The 12645-nt window shown below is 33.8% G+C and overlaps 1 protein-coding gene across 2 annotated transcripts in view; it reads left to right on the top strand.

Moving 5' to 3' along the window:
- CWC22 (CWC22 spliceosome associated protein homolog) overlaps positions 1-11944 on the top strand; it is a 55217-nt gene extending 43273 nt beyond the window's left edge. For both annotated transcript variants that reach the window (XM_006183037.2, XM_032479854.1), the window contains exons 15-20: positions 2137-2214; positions 2837-2989; positions 4629-4756; positions 6378-6479; positions 6573-6793; positions 11106-11944. In XM_006183037.2, the coding sequence (XP_006183099.2) occupies positions 2137-2214; positions 2837-2989; positions 4629-4756; positions 6378-6479; positions 6573-6793; positions 11106-11677 (1254 nt within the window). In that variant the 3' untranslated portion in view covers positions 11678-11944. The remainder of the gene's footprint in view (positions 1-2136; positions 2215-2836; positions 2990-4628; positions 4757-6377; positions 6480-6572; positions 6794-11105) is intronic.
- Positions 11945-12645: the final 701 nt, after the last annotated feature.

The following is a 12645-nucleotide window of genomic DNA, read 5'->3' as shown; positions in this document are numbered from 1 at the left end:
ATTAGTTCATTTAACAAAAATATATTCAGCATATACTATATGTCAGGGACTCTGTAAGGTGTCAGGGATTCAGCGATCCATAAAACACGTTTTAACCTCCTCTTGGCCCATGGAGCTCATAGTCTTGTAACTCGGTATGCTTCACTATTCAAAGTATCATGGAATCCTAGTGCCAAGGATAGTAAAGACCAGATTGAAAAGGCTATCTTGGGTGTTTTTTCTAGTTGTATTCTTATGTATATTGCTTCTTGCCCATCTAGATTTTAGATCCTTGGACCCTGAGCCATGGGTTTCAGGGTCTTGTTTTTCACACTTTGCTTTACATGTGATAGACCCAGCACAGGTGCAGAGTGGATGTATCAGCTCTGATAAGCTCTTTGGTTTCTAGTTCTTCTAAAAGATCTTCTTGACCATTTCAGCAAAGTTACTATTAGGTGCAAGTCCTTTGTCTTAAGGCTTCAAATATGGTCTGTTATAGGGATTGGCAGACTGTGGCCCAGGCCCACTGCCCATTTTTGTAAATAAAGTTTCATTGGAATACAGCCATGCCTATTGGTGTGGCTGCTTTCGCCCTGTAGCAGGAGAATTGACTAGCTGCAGAGCCCATATGACTGCTAAAGCCTAAAATACTTACTGTCTGGCCTTTTACAGAAGAAGTCTCCCAACCTTTGTTCTAATATATAGATTAATTCTTAAAATGACATATAATGGAATTTTGAGAAAAGATTATTCTTTTCAAATTTTAAAAATTATTTTTCCCTCTTAAAGTTTATTTATTGGCATATTAATAATAGTGTACCTGTTTGTATTATGGGTGCTACTTGATGTGTTGTCACTGGAAGAGAATAAATTAGTCAGTTAACCTTTAAAATTATAATTGAACTGAAGTTATGGTATGACCTTGTCACATTATTTGAGGAATATAATTAAGTCATTATAAATTTTATTAATATTAATCCAGAGGATAGTTGTTCTAGAACTAACAGCATCATATTTTGATAACATTTGGAAGAGTGTCTTAGTGCATGTATTTCCATCCACTGCAAAGACTCTCCTAAAATCACTATAGTATTTAATTAAAATGTTAAAATATTTAATTATTATAAGCCACAGGGAATAACTTGTAATTTGCATTTAGTCTAGGGAAGAAAGTAATTTGTTTTGCAGGTAGTGCTGACTTTATTAGCAATGCTGTCAGTACATTACTATGTGACATTGTTTAAAACCTTATTAACTATTGTTATTATAAAATACAATGTTGGTAGCAAAAGTTGAAAATGCATTTTAATATGTCAAATTAACATTATATAGTAGAACTCAGAAAAGCCTCATAGAAGTTTTTAGTACTGTATTACATTTTGACAAAGTACATCTCTTCAGAACTTACATGTTTATAAACATTTTAATTGAGGCAGCTTGTGACTAATCTTAAGTAATAATCTAGCAATATAATTATATCCAAAAATAACCAAACATTGTGAAGTGAGGCCTTTGAATAGAAAGTTTTATAACTAGATTATCAGCTTCTAGAACAGCACTGTCCAGTAGAACTTTCTGCAGTGATAGAAGTATTCATATTCTGCGCTGTTTAGTACAGTAGCCACTACACTAGTCACATGTGGTTTTCGAATACTTAAAATGTGGCTAGCATGACTGAGAAACTAAAAAATGTGAATTTTAACGTAATGTTAAGTAATTTAAATTTAAATAGCTACAATAGTGGCTAGGGGCTGCCTTACTGGACAGCACAGTTAGATGTCATATTGGTGATCTATATTTAAAAGACTTCTGTATAGAATCTTTTTAGAATACAGTATATTCAGTCTCTTTTTGATGTATCTGTTTCACATACTAGATTTTCTTGAAGTAGTTCATACTAATCTGAATTTAGAATTTTGTAATCAGTCTAATTAACATAAATGACTATGGAATTTCTGTCAAACAGAAGATTTTTAAAAAACTATAGGCTTGACATAGATTGAATTTCTTATTTGTCTTCATAACTAAATAAGTGCACAAAGTTTTAGAAATTCTGTGTTTTTTAAAACCTTATTTAAAAATTCATGCTGTCTCTTTCATATAGCATCAATGCATTGTGTTTTGAATCATTAATGTCAATTTTTTTTTTCCAAATAGAAAGAACTTTGCAACATGATACTTGATTGCTGTGCCCAACAAAGGACATACGAGAAATTTTTTGGCTTATTAGCTGGGGTGAGTTCCAGCCTCATTTTTCTTGTTGGATTTTAATGAAATCAGAAAGGGAATTCTTCACTTAAGTATTATGAATTAATGGGTCTGTCTGTGGTCTAGTCTAATATAACGTATCTTTGCTGAAAGCAAATTGTTCTCCCCTTCCTTGGGTTTCCCACTCTGCAGCTTCCTCTTTTCCCACTTCTTTTTAACATTACATCACGTATCACTCTTGCAGAACTTTGGGAAATTCTACATGCTTTGTAATGATTTCCCAAAGAGGACAATTAAATGCTGTCTTTTCACGATTACACAGCAGTTTCTAAAGTCAAGTACGTGTTCAGGCAGCACAAATAAAGCATGAACTAAAGTAATTTTTTTAATCCAAACTCAACCCACAGAGAAGTATATTTATAGTATACAAATGTGTGTGTCTTTGATCAGCTACATGTATAATTTTGTTTTAGCATATAAATCTCAGGTAGATGCAGTGATACGTATTAACTTCATATTTTGAATACCCATCCTACAGCACAAAAAGATTGAGTGATATAATATACTAAATATTTATTAATTTTTGATGGAATAAATCTAGGAGGACTTAATATGCTAATAATGGTTTTGACTTTTTTTAATTTATTAGCGATTTTGCATGCTAAAAAAAGAATACATGGAGTCTTTTGAAAGTATATTCAAAGAACAATATGATACCATCCATCGCTTGGAAACGAACAAATTGAGAAATGTTGCTAAGATGTTTGCTCACCTTTTATACACTGATTCACTTCCATGGAGTGTAAGTAGATGGATCAATATTTGTACTTCTTTCCTAATCCCCTGTTATTCTGAAATAGATATTAAGTATAACATAGCCAAACTTTTCCTATGTAGGAAATGTACTTAAAATGAATTGTGTCGCTAACTTGTTCTATAATGGCTGTCTTTGAGATTATATTCATATAACATGGGATCAAAAAGCTAAGTAAATAATATATGAGTGTAAGAAATACCATCCTGGATGATATTAACAGTCCGAACATTACGGTGCTTTTTAATAGTGATGGCTAGGAGTGTTTTCAGAGAAAACATAGATTTTCATCTTCTCTGTATACACACATGTGCATGCACACTGATATCCACATGAATCCATAGTTGGATGGCTCATGAGCCTCTGAGTTTACTGCCTGTTTCCTGAGGAAATAATGGTTAGTAGTTCCTCTAGTTAGGATGAGAGAAATGATTGTTCTGGCAAAGTGTGTTTTTCTTAGCAGACATTGGAGTTGGGTAAGGGATAGAGAGGAGTTCCAATAGTCATAGTTGAAACAAGGAAAGACATTCTTGATGGGGACATATGTACACTGGGCTGGAATGAACTACATTAAGCTGTCACTTAATTGTACATCTACTGTTAATTCAACAACGATTTGTTTAAGTCACCAATTGTAGGCCCAGAAAGAGATACTGGGCATCCAAAATGAAATATATATAGTCCCTGCTTTGAAGGAACTTAATACCATGTAAGAGAAGAGGTAAGATGTCTATAGTGATAATACAAAATAAAAAGTGATAGATTATAAGAAAAACAAAATTGCTAAAAAAAATTGAAAGAAATTACATTCAAGAAGAAAGGAAAAAGATGATCATATTGTAGAATACTGCAACCCAGTGGTAGAATGAAGCCCCATCATTGAATTTATAAACACTGGGTTGATTTTTTTTTTTTAATACTTTAAGTACTAAGTGTATTCAGCTATTTTAATAGGCATTTATATGCCAACCCAAGAAGCTAATCATAATTATTTTACTTACTTTTCTCCCTTCTTCGGGAAAATGAAATCAAAGTTTTAAACAACTGAAACAAATGAGATCCTAGAACACATAATCCATAAAAAATTGGAGGTTGCTTTTATTTTTATTTATCCTAAAATATCTCTCTGTGAGCTTCAATTTTTAAGCTCCAATCTTAGTTTTCAGAACAAGCCATCACTCTGTCTTAACTCTTATTGTGTACTAAATGTGCTGTACAAAACAATAGCTTAATGCTTTAAGTGGCATTTTGCCCCAATTTGTCACACACCCACATTTTGATGAGTGAGTTTTAGGAGCAAGTAATCATTGCTTCAGCATTATATGCTAGAGACAATATCCTCCATGCCATAAAAAAAAACACGTTACTCAAGATAAGAGAATGAACTCTATTTCTATAGCATCTTAACATTTTGAAAATTAGTATAGAGAAGCAGTCTTAAACTTCTTGAAGAAACAGTACATATCAGCATAAGGGAAGATGTTTAGAGATAATTCTGATTGAAGATGCAACCAAGTCATAATTTCAAGGGACGCTTAAAATTATAAATATTGGTTACTTAGTCTTTGACCATCTATGTCCTTTGAACACCAAAATAAAATTGCCTTCTTTTAATTTTAATTTTCAGGTGCTTGAATGTATAAAGCTGAGTGAAGAAACCACTACATCATCCAGTAGAATTTTTGTTAAAATATTTTTCCAAGAACTGTGTGAATACATGGGTCTTCCTAAACTGAATGCAAGATTAAAGGATGAGTAAGTTGATTATTAAGCACTTTTTATTCTTACTGCCCTCAAAGGTTTTCCCCTACTTTAGCAGATGTAAGTCCACTCTCAGTAAAAATACAAGTTAAGTTCTTAGGACATTCTTCATCCGTTAGTCACTGCTCTGAACCTCATGTTCTATGTGGCACAGGACAACATGAAACTTTTTTATTGATTTATAATCATTTTACAATGTTGTGTCAAATGCCAGTGTAGAGCACAATTTTTCAGTTACACATGAACATATATATATTAATTGTCACATATTTTTCTCTGTGAGCTACCATAAGATCTTGTGTATATTTCCCTGTGCTATACAGTATATTATAATCTTGTTTATCTATTCTACAATTTTGAAATCCCATCTAACATGAAACTTTTAATGATGGTTTAGTTCAAGTAGAGAAAAGGCAGAATTAATGCCTCTTTTAATTTAGTTAGAACTTACAAATTATTTTTTGCATGCTCACTGGAGTTTTCCAGTAATGGATATTTGTAGTTTTATTTTCAGTTTTACCCTAATTTTGAACCTTAGAGTGATAATTTTTTATTATCAATGGACAGTTGTGGATATATACAGGTGAATATCAATCATATAACTGTTCAAATTACTATACTGAACTAGGGTTTTGTTTCAAGACTATTATGTAATTCCTATCCTAGCTTTCTTATTTCTTATTTATTCAGATTGCCCATTGCCCACTCACATTGGCTACCACTCCGTTCACACTATGAAATCCTTTCAGATTTTTCTCAGTGACCACCTGCAGGATCTTTCTCAGTCCTCATGCCTCTTGACCTCTTGGTCTCACTCACACTGTTGACCACTTGTTCACGGTGGCTTCTCACTTTCTTCTCATTCTGCTGTACTCCTCTCAGCCTCTCTCTCCCTTGAGCCTGCCTCTCTAGTACTTGCCAAATCTGCCCTGGATTCTTCCTGCTCTGGGCCAATCCATCCCCTTCTCTTGGCTTCATATACTGATTTATTGGTCTACTTTGCTAACTCCACTTGTTGGTCCATTTAATGCTTTTCCTGACTCCACTTGTTAGTCCATTCAGTGTAGCACTCGAAACCACATGTCCAAAACCACATTATATTGTTAATGTTTTTCTATTTTTCCCCTCCGTAGAAATAGTAATTATATACAGTCTTCATCTTTGATTTCTCTTTTGTTGACTGCTTTCCCCACTCCCCTAGTGCCTTGCACAGTGCTGAGTATACATATGTTTATGTGTATACAACAGAGGAGTGGTTTTTTTTTTTACTTTTCTGTATATACACTCGTATACAATAGAAGTATGTATATATAAGTTTATATGTGTTGTGTATGTATATGTATTCCAAGTATTTATGTGTGTTTAGGAAAGTTTTTTTTAAAAAACCTCTGTTGTATAATTATAGAAATCAATTTTAGTAACTTATGAGTTGACTCTACTTTCATTTAAATAGCATGCATCCTAATCTAGTAAATGATTTTTAAATCACTTACTTGGTTGTATTTCATTTACTAATTAATATATAGAAAATCTGAAAAATGACTATATAAAGGACTCTGCCTTTTTATCCTGAAGCAGTCTGTTCTCTCTTGTTCATTTTTCTTTTCTTTTTTAGAACCCTACAGCCATTCTTTGAAGGATTATTACCCCGTGATAATCCAAGGAACACTCGGTTTGCCATCAACTTCTTTACTTCTATAGGCCTTGGAGGTTTAACGTAAGAATTATTATCAGAATGTTATTCAGCATATAAAATTACCTCACAGTTGCCTTCAAAGCTGAATCTAACAGAGATTATATTTTTAATTAGGGATGAATTGCGTGAGCATCTCAAAAACACACCAAAGGTCATTGTGGCACAAAAACCAGATGTTGAGCCAAATAAATCCTCCCCCTCCTCTTCCTCTTCTGCATCCTCCTCCTCGGAGTCTGACTCCTCTGCCTCTGCCTCAGACAGCAGTGATAGCAGTTCAGAGTCTTCTAGTGAAGAGAGCGATTCCTCGTCCACCAGTAGTCAGAGCTCGGCCTCAGGTATTGAAACTCATTTATAATTGATCATGCTCTTTTCCAATGAGTATACTGCTAGTAGTGTTTACAAGGGAAGAGAGTGATTTGATTGCTTATTTATTTTAGAGTTCAGTTATTTATAAGCCACTGATTAATAGTATAAATGATCGTCTATCATTGTTGCAGTCTGTACTGAATTCAACATTTATAATGCCAAGATTGCCTTCTGAAATCCTCTTCATAGGAATGAAGATATTCCATTTGCAGATATTTATTTGAGAGTTGACTGAAATGCCATTTATAATATCAATCTAGTTTACAGGAGCTTTTCTGATGTTTATATTTTAAAGAAATTTTAATTTTTTACTTTTAATAGTGAAGCTTTATATATGTGATTGACACATACCACACATTCAGTGCATACCTTATAAGTGAACAACTTTATGAATTTTCATAAACAGACCACATCCATGTAACTAGCACCCAGAACAAGAATGACCAGTACCACAGAAGTCCTCGTTGTTCTCTCTTCTAGTTATTACCATCCACCGCCTCATGGCAGCTACTGTTCTGATTTGTAATTCTATAAATAATTTTGCCAGCTTTTAACCTTAGAATTACATATTATGAACTCTGGCTTATCTTTCAGCATTATGTTTGTGAGATTCATTTGTACTGTTGCTCTCAGTTACAGTTCATTCATTCTCATTGCTATATAGTTTTTCACTATATGAATATTCCACAGCATATTTAACATTTCTCCTTTTTACTCAATGGAAATTTAAATTTATAGCATTCCCATGAATATTCTTGTACATATCTTTTTTTGTACGTATCTTTGTATATACTATATATATAGAGTCACCAAAAATGTTTATAATAGTATTTGTGGGGACACTTTTTATATATATACATTTTATGTGCGTGTGTGTATTTCTGTTGGGTATGTACCCAAAGGTGGAATCACTGGGTTGTAGGTTGTATGTAGATACTGCCAAACAGTTTTCCAAGTGGTTGTTGCAGTTTACAGTCCCACTAGCCACGTATGAGTGTTCCAGTAACTCCCATCTTCACTAACACTTTAATTGACATCTTTTTCATTCTAGCCATTTTGGTGGGTTTGTAATGAATTGCATTGTGGTTTTAATTTGTATTTCCTTGATCTCTAATGAAGTTGAGCACTATTTTATATATTACTGGCCATTTGGATATTTTCTTTTTGTTAAGTGGCTGTTGAAGTCTTTTGCCCCCTGTTTTTATTGAGCTCTCTTTTCTGTTGATTTGTAAGAGCTTTTGTGTGTTCTGGTTATGTATCTTTTGTCACATTATGTACTGCAAATAACTAGTCCCAATATTGTCTCTCCAGCCCTGCAGGGCTACCAGAGCTCTGCTGGTCTCTGTCCCTCAGCAGCAGCCCTGAATCAGCAGGTGCTCATGGAGAAAGTGGCATCAGCTTACCTCTCTGTGGTTCTGCCGTCTCTTCAATCTTGGCCCCTCTAGTCCTCTTTTTTTTTTTTGGTCAGCTCTCCAGTGTCTTTATTTTTTACTTTTTATTTTGAACTAATTTTTGACTTATAAGAAAGTTGCAAAAAATAGTACCATGAATTCCCACATATTCCTCACCCAACTTCCCCTAATGTTAGCATCTTACATAACCATAGTTCAATTACCAAAACCAGGAAATTAACATTGGAACAGTACTGTTAACCAAACAACAGATCTTATTTGAATTTCATCAATTTTCCCACAAATGTCCTTTGTCTTGTTCCAGGATCCTCATTGCATTTAATTGTATTTTTCTTTAGTCTTCTACCCCAGTGGTAGTTCCTTTCAGGCTTTCCTTGTTTCAAATGGCTTTGACCCTTATGAAGTCCTCTGGTCACTTATTTTGTAAAATGTCCCTCAATATGGAGATCTGTCCAATGTTTTCTCATGATTAGAATGAGCTTATGCATTTTTGGCCAGAATACCGTAGAAATGACGTATTATTCTTAGTGTGCCTTATTGAGGAGTACATAATATTGATATGTCTTACTGATGACATTAACTTTGCTCACTTGGCTAAAGTGGTGTCTGCTGGATTTTTTCATGGGAACTGTTTTTCTGTGTGAAGTAGTCTCTTGTGGGGAGATAATTTGATATTATGCAGATCTCCTTTTTCTCCTCTGACTTGCAGTTTTCAGTTTTAGCATCCATCTTTGGATCTTATCTGCAACCCTTACTACTGTAGTGTTTGCCAAACAGTGGTTTTTCTATTTGTCTGTTTTCTTCTACATTTAGTAATTGAATTTCTCCTGTAAGAAGGAGTTGTCCCCCCTCATTTATTTATTAATTCAACTATATATTTCTATCAGTGTGGACATGGGTATTTATCTTATTCTATGCTATCATTGATTGTGTTGTTGAAATCATTTCAGCTTTGGCAATTAGTTCCTTTGGGTTGACTCCTGTGTTTCTTTCACATACGCCCATCTTTTTTTTTTTTCTTTTTTTTTTTCGCTTCCTTTCTTTATAGTATCCCAAGTTGTTCCAGATCTTTAGTGCCTTTAAACAGAAGATTTTAAAATTTTATCTGGCATTTCTAGTTGTTTTCAGCAGCATTACTAGTCTTCCACAGTCTTCTTCATCCTTCTTGGAAGGGGAAGTACTATAGTAAAGGATTTTTCAAATGTACATTTTCTGAGAAGGTCTGTTGTTTTCCCCAGGGCCAACTCTGCTTTCTTCCATCATAGTTTCTTATTCTGAATAAGAGATAGTCTGATTGTCCAAAATGCATGTCATTTCTTGTTTTTTTAATGTGCATTTCAGACAGGCAGCACTTTTCCCCACACCATAGTAGGTTGGAAGGTTAGTCTTTACACCCTTGTTTGACTTCGAAGTGTTTTATGTACCATGTGGCATCCAGAATTAGGGGACTCTCACTGCTTTATATTATTAGAGCAAGATTCCATTTGCTCATAGGAAGTCTTATTCTTGAATTGAAATATACTAACATTGGTCATTTACCATTCACTTCTTGTAATTCAAAAGAATTTGTTATTTCATGGTATCTGTTTTGAGAACAGATGATAACACAGCATGAACTGCTGCAATAAGGAAGCTTGCTGATTCAAAATTAATTTGCCTCATCATACAGTTTCAGTAGAGAGCTTTCACTTGTATCAATAAAATAGTAAATAGCATAAAAGCATATGAACTTCCCCCAAATTAGAAAATTGTAAAGCAAACACCAAAGAGAGAGGAGACTGCATATTATATATTATATGGCTCAGGTTTTAGTGTCAGTGAAGCACCAAGAGTGGTGTACAGCAGGGTCAGAGAGATGTTGATTCTGCACAGAGCCAGATGGTTTCTGCTTGGGTAGCTGCAGCTCAGCTGAGCTGCTTGATAGGAACCAGAGAAATAGGTCCTTAGCGGCAAACCAACTGACTGTGCAAGGGTAGGCATTTGGCAGGAGAAATAGAGGTTGGTAACAATGAGGTTTGGGTGGCGGCAGGACAAGAATAGGCAGTTTTCCACCATATATTCTTTTTTCTGTATTCATATGAATTTGACAGAAATTTTGGTCATCTCAGTACCTTTGATGATGTTCCCAAACTAAATAACACAGATAAAGAGATTAAACTTGTTTTGTAGCTTAACATGGTAAAATGTCTCATTGTAATTATCTAAAATTTATTTTTGTGATCATATCAATAAAATTAAAAATTTCAAGGCATTCTTTAGAAGAGCTTACTCAGCAATCAAGCCTTTTTGGTTTTCTTAAAGCCTGTGAGTGTATCTCAACAAAGCTTTTCTTTGCTAGTGCAGTTAGTGCTTCTCTGATAGCAGACCTATTGTTTTGTAGGAGGAGGTTTTTATTTGAAATATTATAGATTCATATTGTTAAGCAAACCCAGTCATCTACTCAACCCATCTTTTAGGAAGAGACTTTGCTGGCATGTGTGATCATTGTATATTAATTATGTACCAGATCTGACATAATATATAACATAATGCACATGGGCTGGAATTTATGTTTTGGATGAAATTTTTTAAGTGGAAATGTACCATTTTTTGTCACTTCATTAAAACTTTTACATTTGCTATAGTTTATTTAAAGTTGCTGTTTAATGATTGAAACATTACGTTGGCAGCTAATGTTAATATATTGTATATTCTTAAACACTAAACATTTTGTATAATGTTCTGTCATCAGACTTTGCATTCAACCAGTTTGGCTCTGCATCCACTGTATCCGAATTAGTAAGCCTATAATGTTTCAATAAATGTGATTTTTCAACTATGAAATTAAGATTGAAATAAAAGCTAACTGTATTTCATTTTATACATGCAGCTAAAGATACCAGAAAGAAGGGACATGGGAACCCCAGAAGTAAAGAAGTAGATAAATTGATCAGGAAACAACAAATAAACGATAGGAAACAAGAAGAAAGGAGACCAGAGCAGCGGCACCAGGAATCGAGGACTGAGAGAGAAAGGAGGTCAGAGAAGCCCAGAGACAGAGATTCAAGAGATCCCGTCACAAAGTACACTTCAGACAGAGGGGCTCCTTCTGAGCGAAATAGCTACAGCAGAGTCATGAATGACAGAGACCAAGAAATGCATGTAGATTTGGAACATAAGCATGGGGAGCCCAAAAAGAAAAGAGGAGAGAGAAGAAACTCTTTCTCTGAAAATGAGCACAGACACCAAAATAAAGACAGTGAACATTTTAGAAGAAAAGATAGATCCAAGTCAAGAGAAAAGAATAAAAAACATTCGGGCTCCAGAAGCGATGAAGATAGGTATCAGAATGGTGCCGAGAGGCGATGGGAAAAACCTAGCCGATACTCTGAACAATCCAGAGTATATAAGAAAAATCAGGACCGACGAAGGGAAAAGTCTCCAACAAAGCAAAAGAAGTAATTCTGCAAAATTACAGACACTGAAATAAATGCCTTATATTCAGTTGAAACAAATTATTTTTTACATTGATTGACGAACTTTATAGAGAATTCTTGTATAAAGTACTGGTTTGTATTTGTACATTTAAAAAAAGTTTTCATTTTAACTTTTTTTTTTTTATTGATACATCTCAAGACCCTCCATGTAAAATTATTTGAAAAGTTTCACCAGAGAGGGATGTAATTCTTGCTTATATTTTGTTAATAAAATGATCAAATGCTCATTGAATCAGTGATTTTTTTCATTGACAAAAATTTCTTTTCTGCTAATGTTTTCAATTGTTTATGGAATTATTATAATGAATTATTAGTGGCTTTTTATTTGTGACTGAAGACCAAAATAGACAAATCATTTCAGTTTAACATTTTTGCTTTGTTAATGAGATGCTATGAACCTTCCTTAGGAGTCACCCTTTTTTTTAAAGTAGAGGAATTATCTTAAGTTTCGTGTTAAGTCTTGAACAAAATAGGTGGGTATTTTTTTTCACAAGTGTTTTGGTGAAGCTAGGTTTATCTTTGTCTTTAAACAGATATACAGCTATATTATTTATAACTAGGACTTCTTTCATTGATAACATTTCTTCTTTCTGGACTGTTAGATTAACATGTAATTGGAATTCTTCGTGATTAGTGCTTTTTCTCAGCCTTGAAGTTATATCACTGTTGGTAAGTTAATATGTATTTAATTTTTAATTTAGATTTATAGGTTGTTGGAAAACATACAGTCATGAGCAATGTGGACAAGCCTAACTGAAATAATTCTAATTTTTTATAAGAATTTTAAGGGTTTCCATCATTGTAACTCTCACCAATTAATATGTGACCATATTATTTATTACCTTTGAAATAAAATATCACCTCTGAAATTTTAGATTTGCTGACAAGGCATTTCACCTTATTTACTAGATAGACGACTTGTACTTACTTGTT

The sequence above is a fragment of the Camelus ferus genome, chromosome 5, assembly GCF_009834535.1.
Source record: "Camelus ferus isolate YT-003-E chromosome 5, BCGSAC_Cfer_1.0, whole genome shotgun sequence".
Taxonomy (NCBI): domain Eukaryota; kingdom Metazoa; phylum Chordata; class Mammalia; order Artiodactyla; family Camelidae; genus Camelus; species Camelus ferus.
This window is presented reverse-complemented; position numbering and strand designations above follow the sequence as displayed.